The following is a 22,442-nucleotide window of genomic DNA, read 5'->3' as shown; positions in this document are numbered from 1 at the left end:
AGCCTTTATGTTCAGTGTGTTAAGTTTACTTCATTGTATTTCTTTAGTAAATGAAAATAAAAACATGTGTTCTATCACCATTAACAGTAAGAAGCAGCAGGTGAAAAGTTAGATGGTGTGTGGGCAGCATTTAGACCAGAGCCACATCGTGTAAATGAACATCTGGACTTATTTAAAAAACTTTGCATTTGGCATCATCATCTTAAAACTGAGGAGAAAAATACAGGGCTCATCACAGGGACCAACTGAAGCAGCAGTAGTTTGTACTGCAGCAATAAAAATATGCTGCAGTATAAACAAAGCTGTGTGTGTGTGTGTGTGTGTGTGTGTGTGTGTGAGAATGGACACTTCATGTGTGAACATAGAACTTCCACCCAGAGAAAGAATGACGTCAGCGCTGACTCCCGGTGAGTCTGTAGTCTTTCTCTCTCTCCAGCTCTCGTTCACCCAACGCCACTCAGGAGGAGTGAATTACATCTGGGGGCATCGCTATGGCAACACATTGGAGCAACAGGAGGAGGCATGAATCATCACTATTTTTAAAAGCCAATTTTAGTGAGAGTGGAGGAAGAGATGTAAAAGAGGAGGAAAGGAGAAAGATGAAGGTAAGCAGATGAAAAGAGGAGGGTGAGGATGAGGAGGAAACGTCAAAAAAAGATGAGGAACCCAGAAGAGAGTCACAGAAAACGGCCCCAACAGGTAGCTGACAACACACTGAACAATGATTTGGCTGCTTTTATTACTGCTTCTGCTCTGACTCGGCTCCTACACATGGACAGAGGTGCCTCCATCCGCCTCCTGAGAGCTGCGCCTAAAGACTCCATAAACAAACATCACTACACTGGACTTTAGGCTAATTTCAATCTGCTGACACGAAGCCACATAAATACGTGTTGTGATGTGTGAAACGAGCATTTCCAGATTGTGGGAGTCAGCTCATTTCTTATTAAACCAGTTGGAAACTCTGTGTATTGATGCTGCATAAAGTTTCGTTTGAACGTAAAGCCCATGAGGGAAGAAAAAAAAAAACTGAACACACATTGGCCCCACTTCAGTCAGCAAAAGAGACGGTGACGACCGCAACCTGGTGCTCAGACGCAGACACAACAGAGAAACCGCAGCAAAAAGACGGTCGTCGTGATCTAAAGGGACATTTATCAAGTGGTTTTCCCTTTCATTCTAAAAAAAGCAACACATATCAAATTAAATCTCATTTGTAAACACCAAAGTCAATAAAAGACAGCAGAAAACCCAGTGTGTAATAAGAATACTCAATATTCATCTTTCAAAAATCTTTTAAAAATCACATTTATAGATAAATTATATTTAACAGCAGACTGATATAAAACACATTGATGAAGCTAGCTGGAGTTTCAGGTGTTCACAAATGCCTTGATTAGAAAAATACACCAGTCATTTTGGTTTGAAGTAAACTAATAATAGGCGTCAACACTGACGCCCGTCTCTGCACAGAACAGAGACGGGCGCCTTTGGTGCTGAAGGAGTTAAAATGAACCAACCGTCCACGCACAGAAGAGTTCAGCAAAGACTCACACTCTTCACACTTTCTTTGGTATAACATCAGCTGTGGTGAGTTTCAGGTAGCTTGGTTCATTACTCCTCTAACTTTCCACAAGAAAACAAACACTTTTTCAGGCTTGAAACCTTCATGGAGACATTTGTTGCCGATGACCAGACTCGAGTTAAAGCGTCGCACAGCTTCTCCTCCGTTTTGAGTCCAGGTCGACCTGAACAGCTGATTCTGTAAAATGGCTTCTGGGTTTGAATTAAACTTAAGGCACAACTGGTGAGTACAGTGTTACTGGGCACCAGCAGAGGAGGCTGACCCAGTGGAGGTCCACTGGGGGGGTTCTGGCCGCCTCCAGTGATGGAAACGAGCGCGTCACGTCGTCAGATGTCCAGTAGGGGGCGTCGGTCTACTGGTTGAAGCTGAAGTTCAGCGTCGCGCTCTCTGTGATTGGAGAAGAAGGTCCTGCACTGGACACAGCACTGGAGGGGATGCTGCCATCTTAAAGACAAGCAGAACGCGGAGTCATTTAAAGATTCTCCCTCTGACAGCCCCTGACACAACAACGTCCTCCCACACACGGCTTCGTGGCTTGGGTTTTAGTAGTCCAGTCCTATGACTTATATTTAACAAAGGCTGAAAAAGAAGTCTGCCTCCACCTGCCACTTTGACCTCAATAACAGCAGAAATAAAACTCAGACATAACCTCATAAAAACTAAACTGAGCTTCTGGGCCGTTAGAGAAACTCAGATAAGGACGTACCGACGGCAGAGATGAGAAAAAGAGGATTAATCCTTAAAGCGCTACAGATTGAATCCAGGGTAAAAACAATAGAAGTCACAAAAGCAAACGCTTCATCAATACACAACACCAGCGAAGAAATGAACCAGGTCTGAAATCAGGCGATGGAGGTTAAAAACAGGAGGATGTCAGGTTGTTAGGGAGGATGTCACCTTCTCTCTAACCCAGTTTTATGTTCCAGATCAGCAAACAATTGTCTTTTGTTTAGGAAAAAACAGATGAATTATAAAGAAGCAGAATTTTCAGAGCCCACGTCCCACAACCTCACACGGACATGATGCGCTTACCCAGAGAGACTTAAAATGGCTGCTCAGGTGGGAGCTTAGGCGGAGCTGAAACAGTTAATTGGTCAGTTAGTTGCCTGGTAGCATAAATTCCCCACAGGTTCAATATATGAGCCAACATCTTCAGTGAAACAGTCAAAACCATCTAAGCTCAATTAATCCAATGAATGTTGACTGGTTCCAGCTTTGCGACAGAGCAGCGCGGCTGGAAAAGCTGAGAATCTAAATGCTCATCGAGAAGTGAACAATGAAAATTTATATAAAACAGGAATAAAACCTGAAGCCAAAACTCCACAGGCAGACGACGACCCGGAGCTTCACGGTCTTTCATTGAATACTTACGCCACAGAGACTGACTCGGTGGTCGAAGAGACGCTTCGGAGCCGGAGGAGGACAGAGGCTGCTGGGGGCTGTAGAGAGACGCTTGGTTCTGGGAGTCAAAGAGTCCAGAGAGAGCTGGAGCAGAGACAGCAGCCGTTAGGACCCCAGCTTTTGGCTTTAGCTGCTTTTATCTGCCTCTTATTCCCTTCTACCTCTGAACCACTAGCGGCGTCAGGGACGAGGCCACGGCCGCAGCTACTGTACCGTTCATGGTCTTGGCGTGGGCATCGCTGCTGCTCTCACACACCCGGCTGAGAAACTCCTCCACCTGCTTCAGTGAGAGCAGGTTGTGCAGCGTCTCCAGCGGGTAGATGGACGGCACCATGGAGCAGCCTTCGAAGCCTGCAGCACAGACAGGAGCACAGCGTGATGCAGAGCTCCATCACAGCAACCAGGGAACGGAGAGAGCACAGATAAAACACAAGCAGCAGTTAGGGACCGTCCGGACCCCAACCGGACCTCTCCCCTGCTACGGACCAGGTGCTCAGTGTTAATGTGTGACATGCAGTTATGGACTTCACTCTGTGATGCTCGTTTGGAAAGTTGTAAGTTATTTCTCCACTGTAGAATCTCTGCCAAGGAAGAATTAAAAGCCTTTACTGTGTTTTCCGTACAAGTTTCAATAATATGACTGAGATCAAGGACAACAGAGGTCACAACGGAAGTAAAACGAAAAGGAATGAGGGAAAACCAAAGAAACGCAGCGAACAACTCAGTCGTCACTGGCAGCGTCCGACTGGAAGCGCTCAAGGAGAGACATCCTCCAGCGAATCGGGACACGGAGGAGGTCGTGGTCCCGTCCACAGCCCTGCAGGGTCAGATCAGAGAGCCCGGGTCCAGCAGAGGCAAAAGTCTGAAGAATGAAAGAGCAGCGTCTGGGCTGCGTCTGCAGACGGTCGGTTCACAATGAATCTACAGAGAGGCTGGACACAGACGACAGCAGCAGCAGCAGGCGGTGGATGGGAACCCAACACACGCACATCTGCCCGTCAGCGTCAGAGATGACGTTTGTATAATGAGTCTGTGTCAGGAACCGTGACATCCGATCTCTGCCGTTTGAGCAGAACCTGAGCTTTCAGATTTCTGCCGCGCTGGGAATTAGTTCACAGAAGTTCACAGTAATTTGTTTCTATATGCGCATTGGCCGCCACCCTGCAAAAAGCACACAGCACTGACAGATCAGCTTCAACAGGACTCCTACACTCATACTGTACAGACTCATGAACCAGAACCTCCAAGTTCATCACTGAGCACTTCCTTTAATAGAAAAAAGCTGCTTGGAACATTTTTCTATGAATTTACGTATTTGCGTAAAAGGTTCAAGGGCATTAAAAATGAGAGACTGTGCAGCTTGTCTTTAAACGGGTTTGATGAAAACAACAATCACATGAAGCTCATCTTGGCACGTTCCTCAGGCTCTGTTTAAAATGTTAAAATCTCATACATGCAAATTCATTAACATCTTAACAACACAATGTTTAGTCGAACCACTTGAAACCATGTGAATTAAACAAAAGGTGCAGGTGAGGATTATGCGTGCACAGATTATTGACATACTCAGACACATTCACACAAACGGCTCCTGTGCGGTGAGTCAAACGGGTGCAGGCACAGCAGGTGGGGTTAGAGGTGAGCACTGAAAACATGACAACATACAACAAACCAGCCCGTCGTCAAACCGAAACGCTAGAAAATCATTTTGCTTCTTGGAGGCTCTTATTGGAATTAACGCAGCCAAGTCCCCAAAACAGATAACTGCAGAAACGCTTCCCCACAAAAAGCTCATGCAAGATAAAAAGGAATCTGGAGTCTGGATGTAAACTTAAATAAAAGCAGACATACCATTAGACGGATGCCTGGCAAAGGACACAGAAAATCTCTTTACTGCCGGCATAGAGAGCAGCTCTGAGGAGATAAGAAAGGTAACTGTGTTACTGGCACTGCTGGAACCTGTGTGTGCCTGAGCTCATGTCTGCGTGGTCTGTGCGTTCACATGAGGGAAACAAAGCAGAAATGAGCAGAACAAGTCGACCTGTTGATTCACCAGCGTCTGTCTGCTAACATGCGTGAAAACCAGAGTCGTCCCCGAACGAGCGAGGACGAAATGACTATGAGGGAATGAGGTGAAAGACTGTGGACCGGATGGAGCACACGGACGATCTGCTTGAAAGATGAACATGCAGGAAGAGATGAATGAGGCTCAAACCAGCACAGATTATTACTCCAGAATAGCATTTGAACTGGGAACACAAGGGTCCAACCGAACAATAGGAGAAGATCTCTACCGGTACCAGTCCGCATCACAGGCTTTAATTCAAACCAGGACTGACGTTCACATGGTCATACACCATAATACTGAACACAGAACTAGTGTTAGTGTCTCTGTAGATGAGCAGCTGATGTCTGTCACACCCTCACCTCCGCTCAGAGAGCAGCTCAGAACAGGATGCTTGTTACTGTGGGAGCAGCTCTGCAGCCACAGTGACACCCAGTGGACACGTCTGTCACCATGGTAACTAAACCCCAAGTAGCTGCTAAACACTCAGATTAACCGACCACAAATTATTTAAAGGTGGATGACGGAGTCTAATACAACAGTTCCAAATAAAAGTTTCTTAAAAAGAATTAAAGTGTGACGAATGAAAGAAGCCACACACACAAGACGACTTCACTATGGATTATGAAATCACATCCCTTAAAAAGGATCAAAGAGGCAGAGAGGGAGTGAGAGCATTACAGCACCCATGCAGAAAGTAGAGTGATCAGTGGAACTGCACCATTCAATGCAAGGCTGCATGCTCAGCATCCGGTCACAACCTCATCAGCTTGCTGTCACACCAGCTCCATTATCATGCACGCACTGAAGTCAATTACTCAAGAGACGTGATGCAACAGATTGAAAGAAAGAAACCTGTCAAAAAAAAAAAAAAAAAGTGACAACAGTGATTGGCCCCAAAAAGACTGACCGGAAAAAGGAGTGTCGGAAAATAAAGAAGCCAAATGATGATTTCAATCCATGAGATGAGATTTAAGAGACTCTTGAAAGAGAAGACAAAAATAAAAAGAAGCACCTTCTGGAGGCGGAGAGCGTGTGAACATACCGAACATGCCACCCTTGCACGGCAGGCTGCCGGGGGACAGGGGCGGTTTTCGATGGTGGTGGTGCGTGCGGACGTAGTCCCGCAGGTTGGGGGCGCTACAGGACACCCCAAGAGTGGAGGCACTGAAGAGGCCAGAGCAGAGCGAGCCTGTGTGAGGAGGAGGAGGAGGAAGAGGAGGAGGAGCCGGGGTGGGGTAGAGGTGTGTAGGATGGAGGGAGCGGAGGTGCGAAGGCTGAATTAGTGACCATCACTCAACATGCCGTTACCCATCACAACAAACGTTGTACGTCCTGTGAGGTGAGCACCTGTGTGAGCACCCTGGAACTGGGCCCTTACTGGGAAACCAGGCTCCACCTTCTGAATGCAGCAGAAGTTCATGACAGCAACAGGGTCAGACACGGCGAAACGAGCCTCACACAAGGTTTTCACCACAGCACCTCATTTAGGTGTGTGTGTGTGTGTGTGTGTGTGTGTGTGTGTGTGTGTGTGTGTGTGTGCGTGCGTGCATATGCGTGCGCGCACCTCCATGCACGTGCACGTTTCCACACAGAACCAGACCAGTCGACACAAACCAGCCAACTCATTTTTTGGTTTTAAATCCAAGCTCGTCGACCACCAGAGGAGGAAATACCAGTTTAATCTGTTTTTAGAAGCGGAGAGAAAGAAGTGCGATGCAGAAAGGCTTCAGTGTGGAGTCGCTGCCTCCTGTGTTTGTTCTGTAAACAGCTGCGAGGGAAAAGCAGCTCTCTGAACTGTCTGAGGACTTTTCTAACAGCTGCTGCTCTGACCGGCGGACGAAGCAGCAGCTTCACACGTCGTGTACGCAACAAACGCGCTGCTGAGAACGCGCAGAGGCTTCGGGTGGAGATCACCTGATGTCCAAACACTGAATCGCCCGCTGCTTTCAGATTCACACACGATTAGGCTAAACGGTGACTAATGCATTCAGGGAGAAGCAGCTGCACCAACGCAGGATCTAAAGGTTATGGTGCTTCTCACAGCTTCTCAAGGCAGCGGTGCTGAAAACGTGCAGCACTGAGGTCAAACAGTTAGTAAACGTCCACTCAGCCACCAGTAACACATGCCTCAGGCTGGAAACTAAGACTTTACCTACCTGTGTTGCTTCCCTAGCCGTACTGTGGCCTGCTTCCTCCCTCTCCTGACTAACGGGATCATATTCATCTCGTATCATGACAAACTCCTCTACTATGTGGCTTCATTTGTCTCTACGTGTCTCCACTGCCTGTTTTCACATTCTCACGTCTTTATTTAGGCTGTGAACACACACCAACACCACAGTCCAGCGAGGGTTCTTTGATCTGGGTAGAACCCTGACTGGATCACAGGTTTCAGCTCATATTTGATGGAACAGGTGGTGCATTTTAAAGGTCTAGTGTCTGTTCTGCAGTTAACAGAAGGCAGAGCTCAGAGTTTAAGGGCTGAAAGAAGACGTGTCACCTCATCGGTGAGCACGCACGGACCAACACACAAACCCTGTAGCTGGCTGTAAACACAACCCGCTCTCCAATGCCCTCTTGCACACATAGTTTAGAGTCTGATCCTGTTTGCAGCTCAGCTGGAGTGGAAACAACCTGACCATCAGTGAGTGAACAGGGAGGGGGTGATGGAAGGATAAGAACAGACAGGAAAGATATGGAAACGGGCTGTGAGGGGGGCATGCGGCGAAGCGTTAGCGATGACACCTGGAGGTAAATGTGAGGTCAGGTTGGTGTATCTGTACTCGCTCTACCGCAGCCACGCGCTAGGAGTGAGGCGCCCACCTAAACCCATGGCCGGCTTGATCTCTGGAGACTGGCGTGAGCAGGACGGCAGCAGCCGGTGGGACGTGCATTTGGACGACTGGGTGAGAGACGCCTCAGAGAGCACCTGGGTAAAAAGAACCACTCAGTACAGACAACCACCAGCACTGGAGGCTGAAGCATAACCCAGGTTCTACCAAGTTTACCTCCATGGAGCCAGTCTTGCGGTTCCGGATCATGGGAGACCTCCGCAGGCTGTTTATTGGCTCAGACACCAGGAGCGCCTGGTCTGGTTGGTCCTGGGAGAGGTCCTCCAAGCTCCCATGGTTCGGCTTCTTGTCTTCATTCTGAGAGCACACACAAATTCAGAGTACAGATTTAAAACGTGCTGCACAGCCGGACCCCCCCTTCATCTGAGCAACGCATCACTCGCCTCAGACGCTGCTGGGCGGAAGCCGAAGCCCAGCGGGACGTTCTCCTCGTCTTCGCACCCTTTGACTCCTGGGCTGAAGTGAAGCTCCACGTGGAACCTCTCCTCGGACGAAGGGTCCTGCTCCGCACACAAAGCACATGGACACATGGAAGCCCTGCTGACGGGAGACGAGCGTTTGCACCAACACTACGAGAGCCGACCTTGTTGTTGTCCTCATACAGCATGATGACGATCTGTGTCATGTAGTTGAGTTCGGTCACAGCACTCAGGTAGTCCATAGCCTGCTTCCACTGCTGGTCCTTCTCCTCCTAGAACACAGATGCAAACACATCACCAGAAGCCTGACTTTAAACACTCAAACCTTCCACCTTCCAGAAAGAAAACAGAGCCTACGTTCAGCAGTCCTCCGTAGCGGAACATGCTGAGCAGCGAGTGGACGTGGCTCTCGCTGGTGAAGTAGAGGCGCGTGCGGACGTGACGGCCAGGAGACATCACGCCTCGAGAATACCTGAAGAGGAGCAGAGCTCATCAGAGGCGGTTACACAAGCGCAGGCGCGTCGGCAGCCGCGGCGGTCTGTGCGCTCACAGGGGGTGCAGCTTGTTAACGGCCTCGTCTTCATGCGTCCTCTGCAGGTCCAGCTGGATTTTCTTCATCAGGGGAACGCAGTAGGCCTGCGCAATGTCCAGCTTCTCCGATTTGCAGATGCCGTACTCCTGTTAAAGCAGTCAGTCACTTTTAAAACACCTCCACACCTCCTGTAGCCTCACTCAGATGCTGCTGTTCATTTACCTGTGGTATGACTATGTCGGCCAGGGCCCGTGACAGCCGGAACAGCTCCAGCGTGTCCTCCAGACCCAGCGAAGCGTTGTGCTGCGTGTCGTACTTTATACAGTCGTAGATGTCCGGGATCTTGCTGATGTCGTAGCGCCCGCTCTTCATGCGGAAGTCTCTCTCCAGCTTGGACCAGCGCTGCAGCATCAGCTCCAGCGTCTCGCTGTGGTAAAGCTGCAGGTCTGGAGCAGAGCACACGGTGACGACAGGAGAAGAGATGCGATCCTGCTTTTTTGCATTGGACACCGACCTGCAGACTTGGGGTCCTCCAGTCTCTTGCGAATCTGTGAAGTGAGGCTCTGGATGAGGGCGTACACCTTGTCACATGTTTTGACTGGATTCTGAAGGATGTTCATGGAGTTCACCAGTGATGGACTTCCTGTTGGGGCCAACTGAGACACAAATGTTACAACCCTGAAACCACAGCTGACATGATTGAAGCCTGAATAAATATCTGAGCATCAGTTTTTTTCATATTTGTTTAAACAAGCTCACATATTTCAGCACAATCAGCCGTCTACACTGAAGCCTTTGCAAACATTGCACCAGACATGGTGTCTACATACCTTCTGATAGTCGTCGGGTGTAAAGTCCTGGTCCTTCTGCATGATTTCATGCAGCCGGGCTTTGACCTTCTGCTGGCATCCAGTCAGCGAATCGCGGTCGCTGTCCAGCAGTCCGTTCATGTTGGCACTCTTTACCATCTGCACCAGTATGGGGGTCAGCTCCCCCTCTAGAGCCAGCAGACCCTGCAGGGACAGTGAGACACTCAGCTGAACGTGTATGAGAATGAGGCAGGAGAGGAACAGCATGCGTTTAAGGTAAATCAGCTGTTTGGTCTGAGCTTTACCTTGGCAAAAGCAGCTGCTGTCATTTGCACTCTGCCTTCGTCAGAGGCATAAATCTTCAAGTCGTGGCGGTAGGTGCTGTGCAGGCGAAGGAGTCCACAGCCCGGAAACCCAGCGTAGTCACCTAGAACAGGGCCCAGAGAGGATTCAGCCAACTGAGCTGGTACAAGCATGTGATTAAAAGGCGCTTGTCTTTCAGAACCAGGTCAGTTGGGAGCTTGTTAAGAGAGTAGAGACAAAGTGTACACAATGGTTGTTGAGAGGTCCCACGGTACCAGGGTTTTTTATTAAAATAGGACAGACACACTGAAAACACGGCAGCTGGACAGATGCAACATCACTTTCAGCTCAAACGCATGGTCTTAAAAATGTGTCGCAAGTTTAAACTCACTGAAAAGCAAATGTGTGGTTGAAGTGAAAGTGAAGTAAACTCCCAAAGTTACTGCAGACTGATGTACTGCAGCGCAGATAAAATACTATGACCCACTGGTTAACGTCTGCTTCATGCTGAATATTCCTCCTTATGTGGAACTATAGCTGCAGAGGCAGATGCAGAGCAGTGCAACAGATCAAATCACACTGATGCTTCATGCATTTTTTTCAGGCTCCAGCCAATTAGGTCGTTGTTATAATGCAGACAACATCTAATCCAGGCTGCCAGCTGTTTTTACCAAACAAACATCATCATCATCATTATCAGGAACCCAAAATGCACTTGGATTAGTGTGGGATGACCCTCATTAGCTGCTGGTGCTCCGGATGTATGACCAAGTAACCAAAACAACATCTGCTGGTTGGTGGATCACCTCAGGGACACAAACCATCCACATACAGGATGAGGCGCCAGGTGAATGAAACAAAACCAGGATGAGATGACAGCAAGGAGCTCGTTAGTGTACGGAGCGACAAACGCGCAGAATGACAGAGGAGTGGAGGAGCCGTGGTGTCCAGGAGACCTTTCTCTTACCAAACTCAATAGGTGACTCACAGCCAAGGGACCGGTGGTCACCGGCTGGTAGTTTACACAAGGCAACAACAGGCAAGAAGAGAAAAGAAGAATTAATAAACAAAGCAAAAGTTGTGATGGAGAAAATCGGGGTTGGTTTTTAAAAGAACATCAACAAAAGCTTCAGTCTAATTTCACAGAGTGATGCTCAGTCAAGGTGAGATGTGCTTGTGAACATTACTGGTGCTGATAATGTATCAGTAAAGTTGGTGCCTTTTCTGCTTTCGCCCTTCACCACGTCATGCTACTGTCTGTTTAGTCTCCGTCATCGACCTTCTGACGCTAAGACTGAAGCGTTTCCAAAGTGCGTGCTGTGGCGCTTTGGACCCGGTGCGTGTTCAGTAGAGCACTGGGCATGAATGCAGGGTTTCATTTGTTTTACGGCCGAGTCATTACATCCGTTCAGTACCTTGACCTCCAGGGTACATGCAGCGGAACGCCCGGCCCAGCTCCTCAGCCTGGACTCGGCCCGCAGGCGTCAGCTCCCCGCCCCACTTCAACACCAGGAGCAGAGATGGGCCGTCCTTCTTAGACTCTGGCAACAAAACACAAGGAGCAGCTCCGTCACAACCAAACATTAAGTCCTTCCACCACCCGCCTGTCGAACGTGCTGCATCACTGCTGCTTTAACTGTGCTCTCCCTCGGTGTTCGTACCTTCTTCTTCACTGGAGGCTTTAGGTTGGCCGTTGCGCAGGTACGTCAGCTGGACTTTTCTATTGATACCTGAGAAATGACCGTACCTGTGGAAACAAAAGAACACACGCACATGATATGCACAGAGACACAACAGTTCAGTTTAATGACCGTTAAACATTTCATGTCAGTCTGAACAGTCCTACACTAAAAGGCACTTTAGGTTGTTGGTCAAGAGACTTGAAGTAAAACTCTTGATCCTTCTTATTGAACACTGCACAAATTGTACAAACGCTGCTTTAGTTGACCTCATTTTCAACTAAAGCCACTGATCATTCACACAAACAAGCAGCAGTTGTTTTAATGAGCTCAGTCAGTGGATCGTGTGCGGCTACACGCCAGCTAGAAGACTGACGGCAGCTCCGTTCCTCTTCATGAGTCATGGATACGCAGCCTTTCTGCTGCTTGATAAGCAAAAACTCTCCTCTTTGTTCACTTGTGTATATGCTACGTTTTAACACCAGCACATTACTGGTATTAGTATAGAGGCTAATGAACGGCTGAAGAAGGGCCGTTAGGTTAATGTGTGGTGCAGAGGTCATGCACACGGAGGAGCACAGCACACGGATGTACACACACGGAAACAGTGAAATCAAAGGTCTTCGGCTGTGTACGGGTTCGGTGTTAATGGCTTAATGGATGAACGTTAATGGAAGGTGTACACCCAGTGCACAAAACAACAGGAATACCTCCAAACGTTGCACAAACTATGAGCTACGGTTTACAGGTGTGTGACAGATCCAAGGCTTGACCTATATCCACCTTGGTCTGAGTCGGGAAGACAAACGGCATTCCTTTTATTTTGCACACACACTATGTGGACTACGAGAAAGGAGGGCAGTAAAACCTCATCCTTTAAAGTGAGAAGGGAGATGATGCGTACTGAGTGTCATTCAAGCTGGATTCCCTTTGTGGAGAGAAAGGAGGAGGGATGGTTGGAGAGAAGAGGAGAGGAGAGAGGATAAAGCAAAGAGTTAGAGACACAGGAGGGAGGGAGCGGATCACAGTAAACACGTGTCTGGCTGTGAGTAAGAGAAGGACGACTGGAAGTCGCATCGCGCTGGGACTAGATGGCTGCGGATGGATGACGATGGCGGGAAACAAAGAGGCCGATGACTGAAGCTGTGTGTTCGTGTGATGCTGAGAGTCTGTGGAGGCGCCACTCACATCTCCAGGACGGTTTTGAGCTGTTCCAGTTTAGACTTCTTCTCCTCGATCTCACAATCGTTGTGCTGGCCCAGTTCGACCAGCAGCAGGCGGGCGATGTCCAGCACTTCCTGGAGGCGCAGAAGGAAAATGTGGGTTATTCTAGTTTCACTAAACACTCGGAACGAATAATGAGCGTTTTATAGAAGACGACAATGCAGTGAGAGGATGAATGAGCTGCATGGGAGCGGATTTAGACAGTTGAGTATAAATATTAAGACAACAAAACAATGACAATGTCTGATCCATAATAAGTGTGGGGCTCAAAAAGGAGAAAGAGAGCGATAACCAGTGAATATAAAGGCTCTGTCACCTGTAACTGCTTCGGCTTCTTTAGCTTCAGCTTTCCTGACTTGTATCCTCCGTGCTTCTCAAACAACTCAAAGAATCTGTGAAAGACAAGTGGAATGAAAGTATCTTTTAAGTGACAACCAGCCTTTTAATCATTTTAAAGAAACAGGACAGGCTTATCATAACCAATGTGAACTTACAGAGGATGTCGGACCTCCATTTTCATCTTTTGCTTTGGTGTGCGGTCCCCATGTCGAATGATGGCAATCACACAGCGCAGCTCCATCCTAGCGTATGAGGGGCAGAGGGTGTGATGAGATTAAGATGCAGGTTTAACAGTCAAAGCTTTCCGTGGACCCAGCCAACATTTGGTTAATCGGACGCACATGGTTCCTGAGGTGGTCGGGACAATGGGGATGTCCTCGGCCTCCATGGGGATGGACCAGGGAATGTGAAGCTGGGGGGCCAACTCCCTCATCACCATGTTGCTGAGGAGCACAACAAAACCAGTAACATTAAACGTTAGGTCAAAAGCCACCGACCCACAAACGCCTCCTCGCACCAGTCGATCTAATTTAATTCCCTTCTCTTTCTTTCCACACGCTGCTTCTTTGTCTTTGCTTCTTTATCTTTGCCAACAGTTCCTGGAAGTTCTTTGCTACCTGAGCGTCACACCTTGAGCGATAGCGTTCATGCTAGTGTCCATTACTATCGCGTACCATGTTCTGTAAAATGTATGAGTCTTTAATCAGCTTCAGTTGCGAAGCTGAGAAAAAGGAGGTGAAGCTGATAAATAAGACGTTGCGCTGAAAACAGGATCCTGTGAATACGAACCAAGAGCTTAAAGGTGTTAGAACTCGAAACCAGGCATCGCGTTTGTACTTCTTCCTGTAGTAAACGTCTGCATGCTGGAATTATTCTCATCTGATCCGTTTCATGCAGAACAAACTTCCAGCTCAGTGTTTATTGGTGCTGAAGTCACTCACCCCAGAACTTTGGCACAGTCGTCGTAGTACTTCATGGAGTTTTTGACGAAGCTGAAGCCGTTGACGTCGCAGACGTAGGAGTGGCCGTTGGCTCGCAGCAGATCGAACCCACACACTGTTTGCTGAAAATCACACACACACACACACACGTTGAAATGGATCAGATGTGGATGTGAGTAACAGCAGGCAGCTCCAAGCTACCAAACACATTCATTTCATTAAAGCAAGTCAAACTGTTCCATATCAACCATCGCCTTTGTTTACAGTATGTTTATGTTCTCCCTTCACTGAAACGGGTTTATTGAGCTGAACCTACACTCTGATGCAGCAAAACACATGGTGAATCAATGTTTTTCTTAGCTACAGATGGGTCCTGGACACCACTAAGGACCTGAGCAGTAATAAAAAAGGCCCAGAGAGGAGCCACAAACCCGTAAGTAATGTAGGTAAAACAAATACAGCCGGTTTCCTAGGACGTCTGCACACAGCAGGTGGGACTGGGCTTCACCTTAAAGGCCAGGCAGACCTTCCGGGCCACTAGCTTCTCCATGGCCGTCAGCATGACAGGGTAGCGGATCTCCTTCCCCTCGCTGTCCCGCTCCACCTTTCCGTCCAGAGCTGGAGACTTCCTCGCCTCTGCGTGGGCGTAGTCTGGACCCACTGTGTAAACCTGAGAGGTTCCGAAACAAGCAGCAAATGACCGCTAGAACCCATCTGACGCATGATGACCTGTCACTGCATACCTTCACATCAGTGCCATCTGTGGGCATGAACTCTTCATAGATGTAAGAGCCAGTCTTCCGTACACTGCTTTCTGGGGAGTACACGCTGCTCCGACTCCCGATCTACAGGAAGGAAGGAAACAAATAACTAGAAGAATGAAGGAACCGGTGTGATATCTTTAGTGTTAACACCTGAATAAAGCATTTCAAAATAAAGATATGAGAAGCATGAAACCGCTCAGGATGTGGCAGGAACAGTAAATCTGCAGTTGAAGACCTCGTGCTCCGTTGGTCCATAAAAGGCCAAGTCGGTGCCCCGGTACCTTTCTGAAGAGCCTCTGGCTGCCTCCTCCAGCAGACGTGGGGTAATAGATGTAGACGTTGTGGTCCTCGGCACACACGGGTTTCTCCACAAAGGGTTTGTGGAACACCTCCCCGTTGACCTCCACGTGGTCCTCGCCCTCCACCAGGCTGCACTCTGCACACGCACGCGTTGTTAGAACGGAAGGCACTCACGGTGGTTCCCACTCGTCCTCATTTAACCTGTGATAAACGCTTTGCTCACCTTCAGGATTGTTGGGGTCTCTGTTTAACACAGCATAGCGAGGCAGGTCTATGCCCTCCTCCTGCAGGATCCGATAAACTTCCCTCCTGATAGCAACGACGATTATAAAGCTCAGCATAAAACCATCAGCATAGTGGCTGCATCTTACTGTACATGTGCATACTGTCAAACGTTACCTGTCCTGTATAAAATACTGCATGTTGAGGTCATTGATGGGCAGTGGATTCCTCAGTTTGGCGTATTCCACAGCTTTGTCCAGTGGGAAACCTGGAAAAGGCACAACAGAAGTTTATCACTTATCTCAACTTAAACATGATAAATGCATAATTCTTTGTTCATTCTGTCCAAAATTAACAACACAGGCAAAATGTTTTCCCATGGTCATAGCAAACTTTAAAAATCTTGTTCCATTAAAAAGAGAGTGGAAAAACATTCCCATGTGAGTTAGTCTGAGTCAGAAAACACAGTATATTTATATAAGCCTTCAATACGGCTATTTTAATAGCAGCTAAAAAACATGAACAATCTCATGATTCAGTGTTTAACCCTGAAGCTGGAAGGTTTGTGCACCAAGTCGCTGATCCCAGAGCTTCTGGATAAACAGGTCTGCAGCCTCACGCACACAGACGTTTACCTTTGGAGTGGAAGGAGATGAGGCAGTCGCAGAGCGGCCAGTTCTCCACGGGCTCCTCCAGGATCACCTCCTCTGGAAAGATGACCACGTCGATGTAGTCAAACTTACAGAGGCGGTCCAGGATCTGGGTCATGGGTTTGGATGTGGACTTCTTCATCATGGCACATATGCCGACCACGATTTGCCGCTCCGACGGCTGCGGGAGGAGAAGCAGAGGGATGAGGCATGATGTGATGAGACACTGCAGGTGCAACACAGCAAAGGCTTTTGTAGCGTTTTGATGGACAGTTTAACAACAGCTCCGGGGACTTTGTGGACTTTGTTTTTTCTATCTACAGATATAATATCACAGTCAATTGCCTGTAAACTTTGGCACCGCGTTTGCACCCAGTGACTCACCGACTCGTCGTCCTCCTCCATTTCATCTTCCTCAAACGCCCCACTCTTCATGCCAAACTCCACCTGATCCATGTCGTGCTCGTCGTCATCACAGCCGACCACAAACCGAGGAACGTCTCTATGATTCCACACCTGTCCCTCCTCTGTTCCTGGTCCCGGTCTCAGCCCGTCAAAGATCTCGGACATCACCAACCCCTGTGTGTCATGGCTGCTTCAGGTAGGTCCAACTACCTAAGCAGGCAGAAACCCAGCGGACTGTTCTGTCGCTTGGCTCCCAACGGCAGTGGTGGCGATACGGTGAGGAGTCTGCTGATAAAAGCTGTGTGTGTGTAGAGAATGAGCTGAGGTAGAACACGAGCGTTGAACGCTGAACAGACGGAGCCGACGCCGCGCTGAGGTAGAACGTCGGTCCAAGAAGTAAAACTGTAATGAGACACAAAAGGAAAAACCTGTAAATGAAGTGGCAGGTGGAGACAGAGCGTGAGTGACCACAAGCAAGACATGGTGGAACCAGAGTCACTGCCACACTGAGGAGTTTCTGAAGACTCAGTGTTTTTTGTTGCCAGGACGACGGAGTCTGAAGAAGAGCCAGACCGTCTGTCTCTATTGAGTCCTGCATGTTTATCAGAGCTTACATCACTCCAGCTCGCATTTCACAAGGAGCTGCTTACAAGACTCTTCTATTAAATTATTTGATAATTTGAAAAAAAAAAAGTTTGCAATTTGAATTTAATCTGCATCTTCTTCATCAAAAACTATTAAATAATTCCAGTTTCTGCAGTTTGTTCTCTTCTTTCTCCCTTTTAACTATCTTTGATTTATTTTATCATGTATCATGTATTGTTCTTTGTGTAAAGTCAATGCTTATAGTTCCTCCTTCACAAAAGTGATGCAACTTTGTATCCGGTTCTGCAATTGTTTCTTCTTCCCAGAAGCTTTTACGGAGGCATTCTAGAAACGACAGACGGAATTCTGGGACGTGGACGTCAGTAAAAGCAGGTGTGTATAAATAAAACCGACACACTGAACACGGGGACATTTACCACCATCGCACGCTGCCAGTAAACAGACTCCACCGTTTCAGTACCACCTGAAACCTCAAACACGTCTCCTGCAGAAAAACACGCTGAACTCAGGAGAACCACTTCCCTTTTGTCCCTCCTCTCAGTTCCTTCAAACAATATTCACAATTTTACTAAAGATTCTGCTATAAAAGCGTTGTTACCTGATGCAATTAAGAAAACAAAATTGTTGGCTTATGACAGAGGCATCGCCTTCAAGGGACGAGGCTCGAGTGACGTCTGAAACTTATTTAAAGCCGTGTCCACTCAAAGCGGATCGCGTCAATGGCAACACAACATTCTGGCAGCTGACGAGGTCTAAAGTGTCTGATCTTTCTGCCAGGACGCACGTGACACAGTCCAACCTTGGTACCCAAAAATACCCGTGACCTCTACTGAAGGGGGCGTGGCCGGCACCGGTGGGCGGGACTGAAGAAGTGCAAAGATAACTCACGCCTGAGCTGAGGCGATGACAGGCTGCACCAGGCTGAACGCCCCAGGGTCGAAACACACCACCAGAGTAAACTCAGAAATAAATACCAACAACGGACGTGGGCACGGATCATTCCGTGTTTAAGGTCGTGACCTTCACTCCACCAACAGCGCGAACGCTCCGCTCAGTGACGGAACGGGATTGCGGCATCGGCAGGTCGGCTGTTTGCAGACGGAACCGCTTCCAAAACACATTCCTCTAACAAGTCGTGCCACCACTTGCCACTTTAATGCAGATTAAGAAGGTAAAGCAGAACAAGAACAATCCCATGATCCAGTGAGTGGTGTTAGAACTCTAACCTTCTCATGAACGCTCGTCTTCAGAAGCTTTGGATGAAGTTTGACTCGGTTTAGGCTGAAATGCTGATTTAATGAAGTGTCACAGAGCCAGAAACACATTCTTCACCTCTTTTGACCCGTTTGTTTCTGATCATGTCGCATCAAACCTCTCATGTTCTGATTGCATATATGCGTTTGTGAAGTTAGGTGCTCATGTTCACACAATAAAAGGTTCCAAGCAAACATGCGTTTTCACCGTGGCTGTGAAAACATTGAATCAGACAAGTTTCGGTTTGGCCGCGTTGCTCTGGTTCCCTTTTTACCGTGAACTGCTGAAAAAAGCTCAGCCTCAGTAAGTGATGTGCATCTTCAGACTGCTTTTAAAGGCGAGCTGAGGAAAGGGCCGAGCTGGATGTGGAGCAGGTCTAATCCACAGCCACAGAAGGAACTGGGCCGAATGTGGTTCAACCAGTTATTAAACACTTTTATCCCCTGCACTCGTGACTGCTCCCTCTTAAATCGGTTGTGGCTCCTTCCCACAGTTGTTATTCAAATTTTTTTAAACAGATTGGGCAGATTTAAGACAAGACCCAAACTATAATGCTTGGTTCCGCTCTCGTAACTTAGAGCTGATGTTCACCACCACATTCTCGCACGAGCTGGATTTTTGGATGTGCTTGGATTTGTGTGTGTGTGTGTGTGTGTGTGTGTGTGTGTGTGTGTGTGTGTGTGTGTGTGTGTGTGTGTGTGTGTGTGTGTGTGTGTGTGTGTGTTTACACTGAACATTTACACACTCGACTCATCTGGAGCGTGTGACTGGAGACACATTTAAGCCACATTCATGGAATCTGCTTAAATGCCCTGACAAGAGCAGCTTAAGGCCCACGACTGGACAACCAAGTCCACAATGAACGCATAAGCTTCATATTTCTGCATTGGTGGAGATGAGGTCACTTGGTGGACAATTAACACCACAAACAACCTAAAGACCCCTTAAAAGGGGCACAGAACAAGTGACGAGGACACGGTCCTGGTCTGCTTCCTTTTCATCCCCCTCCCATGAATAAAAGAGGAGGCTGATTAAAAACACGCCCAGATGTCACCTGTGGGTCTGTGTTACTGTCAGTCTGGACATCAACAACACAGCACTAACGCTTAACCACCACAGGAAGCCTACGTTCACCATTAGATCTACCTCGATATAAACATTGCATTTGCACAACAATAGCTGGATTACTAATAATCGTTGTTAGGATGTGGATGTTTGTGGTGGGAGCCTTTACTGTGATAGAGAGTCAAGACAAAGGTTAAGCCTCTTCCTCTGTGAGACTGGTTTAAAGGTGAAAGCGTTTGTTCAAGAATAATTATCAGAACTGTTAATTATTAAATGCAGTAAAACATTGTCCTGAAGTGCATGAAGTTATGGAGGCAGAACACCAACATCAACCCTGAGGGTCAGAGGACATGCTCACGCTGGTATCAGGCGTCCAACAAGTGTGGAACAGCGATTAAAGCCAAACGTACAAGATCAAAGAATTTGCATTACGTGCAAATATAAATTGGCATCGTTAGTGAAACCAGAGACTGTACCAGGCTTCCTGCCATTACACGACCCTACAGACTGTCTCACATCAAAGCTCCCTGTAGTTTCCTGATGTTTTCTCCATAGTTGTGATGCATCATGTCTGATGTTGCTGTTGAATCTAAACGGGTCTGAACCAGCGTCTGCGGCAGATCCTGAGAGGTCTCCACTGTCTGGACTGATCACACTGATGTCAGCTAATGCCAGCTACGACCCACGGGTCAGTCCCACCCTTGGATAACATATGTGCTTTATCGCACATAAAACCAGTAAAACCAGAGAGGGCTGGAGGGGGAGGCTGGTGGAGCCGCTGTGCAGCAAAATGAGAGAATGTTTGGGATTTGACTGAACAGTGAAAACAGAATCCTTCATTTTTTTTCCCCATCAGTTTCTGATTTAACTCAACAATATTACTTCTAATAAATTGCTCTGTAGGTTTAAGTGACAGCTATGACTATAACTTCACAAGGTTGAGAAAAGTGAAAACCAGCCCAGGTTCAGTTTGTGAGGAAAGCAGGAATCACAATTAGTGTTTCTTGACTTTTTCCACTATAGTTGCAGGATTTGAAGCAAGCAGTAAACGCACCGTCCACAGTGAACTATAATGATCCATTTACACTTAAACAACAGGCACTTCATCATTCTGTGTAATTACACAAGTGACCGCACAAACTCCGCTTCCTCGTTTTTACACTGAGCAGCGGCAGCGTGTCCGTTCACTACTAAACACAATGAATGAGTCAAACAGCGCAGCAGCAGCGTGAAAGTGAACCCGCACAGTAGAATCAGAACCACGCAAGGCGCTCGGTTCGCCCGGGAGCCTGAAACACGCCGAGTCCGACCCGGTTCTTGTCACTCTCCACCGACAGCGCCGCTACATCAACTTTGCTCCGAGTCCGAACTCCGTTGAACGGGAGCGGCGCTGGAGCAGCGGGACTCACCGGCGGAAAGCAGCTGCGAGTCCGGCAGCGGTTCACTTCCTGGTTTGTCCCGACTGAGCTGGACGGAACCGAGTCGCTGAGCGAACCGCAGCCGACGAACGCGTTTTCCTTCTGTTTTCGCTCTCAGCAGTAAAGTTGGGAGCTACACGCCACCGTTTCCGTCCGGCCACTGCTGGACCTCAGCTCCGACTGCCGCCACCTGGTGCTGCTGCTGCTTCCTTCCTTCGCTTTTTTCTTCTTCACCTTTTTTTGATTTTTTTCTCACCACTTGCGGCGTTTGGCGCCGCGCCGTTAGCGCCACCCAGCGGCCACAGAGGCGCACTGCAGCGGCGCTGTCGTTCCCCATCATAGGCAGCTGCAAACCAGGGCCTGCAGGTCTAAAGCTTGTTATTAGAAAGAAGCAGAAATAGAGGGTAGTGACGCACAGTGAACATAGGGAGGATCAAAAGACAAACCTGGGGCTCCACATTCAACCTGCCAGAGACAGAACAGAGAAGACTGTTCCACTAATCAGGGGAACAAACTTCAGCTCAGGAGCCTGGCAACGTATTAGGAATGATCACTCATTAGTATTGTGGTCATTGTTTTCCCATATTTAATGTGTTTTAGCTGCATTCATCTCTCTGCCAACTCGACAGAAGTTGCTCCACTTTCCAGAGTAGAGAGAAAAACAATGGAGACATTTATAGTTTCCTGGTTGTGAGTTACTGAGCTAATCTCACCCGAAGCAGCAAGTCTTAACAAACAGTATTTCTAGCTATTGAACAGACAAAGTAATAGATCATAAATCACGGCAACTGTGTTTTGATAAATGCCCTGAGCAGAAATAACAATCATGTGATTTGTCATTTTATGTCATTTTACCTCATTTTACATTGAATTGAGAGCATTTTGCATCTTTTAGGTTCAGCTCATCTAGCAGTCATGGAGCTGCTGCCTCATGAACCACAGTGGCTGTGGCTCCTCACTGAGCTCAGCAGCAGCGCGGCCCTGGTCGCTGCCCGGTGTGGATGAAGTGAGTTTGGCAGCCTGACAAGAAACATGTGGAGCAGCTCTGTCCCAGCATCCAAAACCCAACACTTTAAACTATGCAGCACATCTGTATATAAAACATCTGTCTTCACTCATTCACTAAGAAAACCATCTGCCTGTAGACAAGCAAGACCTTGTTCACTCATACATTGGCTTCAGCCACGAGGACGCGGGCGCTGAGAGGGAAAGGTTTGCTCAAACTGTGCCGCCCTGTAACATTAGAAGGTTGTTAACGTGTGGCTGCTGTGTCCATTTAGTTCCTTATTAACAGTTTAAAAACAGGAAACCTGTCCTCTGCGCAGTTTCCCATGACGACGGGTGTGCTCGCTTGCTAATTACGGATAATGAGTTGAACAGGGTTCACCACAGTCCTCTCAGACATTTACGGACGGGGGGGGGGGGGGGGGGGGGGGGGGGGGGGTATTTGCCGTTATGACCCATAAACTCTGCCCCTTCACCGAGACACAGCCTCTGCTAACACCTCTCTCAAAGTCACATTGACTGTGGCTTACATTTCATTAAGGCTTGAGGATTAAAATAGCTGCAGGAATGACAGAGATGCTGAACAGCATGCGTTGGTCCT

At 48.0% G+C, this 22,442-nt stretch overlaps 1 protein-coding gene across 5 annotated transcripts; it reads right to left on the bottom strand.

Annotated features, from left to right (window-relative positions):
- Window positions 1-720: 720 nt before the first annotated feature.
- ppip5k1b (diphosphoinositol pentakisphosphate kinase 1b) lies at window positions 721-21,062 on the bottom strand. 5 transcript variants are annotated; one of them, XM_055509998.1, is made up of 32 exons: window positions 20,828-21,062; window positions 16,473-16,895; window positions 16,074-16,269; window positions 15,616-15,706; window positions 15,440-15,525; window positions 15,198-15,352; window positions 14,896-14,997; window positions 14,661-14,822; window positions 14,153-14,274; window positions 13,553-13,654; window positions 13,367-13,453; window positions 13,189-13,264; window positions 12,837-12,946; window positions 12,553-12,576; window positions 11,631-11,716; window positions 11,385-11,510; window positions 10,937-10,981; window positions 9,972-10,093; window positions 9,688-9,870; window positions 9,372-9,513; window positions 9,080-9,303; window positions 8,876-9,003; window positions 8,683-8,797; window positions 8,490-8,597; window positions 8,290-8,406; window positions 8,063-8,203; window positions 7,878-7,983; window positions 6,097-6,243; window positions 4,838-4,900; window positions 3,200-3,337; window positions 2,957-3,070; window positions 721-2,029 (listed from the first exon to the last, which is right to left on the bottom strand). In XM_055509998.1, exons 2-32 carry the CDS (start codon window positions 16,656-16,658, stop codon window positions 1,938-1,940), a joined length of 3,696 nt encoding a protein of 1,231 aa, XP_055365973.1. In that variant the 5' UTR covers window positions 16,659-16,895; window positions 20,828-21,062; the 3' UTR covers window positions 721-1,937. The 5 variants fall into 5 exon arrangements, with proteins under 5 accessions (XP_055365973.1, XP_055365974.1, XP_055365975.1 ...); XM_055509999.1 differs by lacking the exon at window positions 10,937-10,981; XM_055510000.1 differs by lacking the exons at window positions 6,097-6,243; window positions 12,553-12,576.
- Between the last annotated feature and the right edge of the window lie 1,380 nt (window positions 21,063-22,442).

Source organism: Betta splendens, chromosome 6 (assembly GCF_900634795.4).
Source record: "Betta splendens chromosome 6, fBetSpl5.4, whole genome shotgun sequence".
In the NCBI taxonomy this organism is placed as follows: domain Eukaryota; kingdom Metazoa; phylum Chordata; class Actinopteri; order Anabantiformes; family Osphronemidae; genus Betta; species Betta splendens.
The sequence above is the reverse complement of the archived record's forward strand: the minus strand, read 5'-3'. Positions and strand labels throughout refer to the sequence as shown.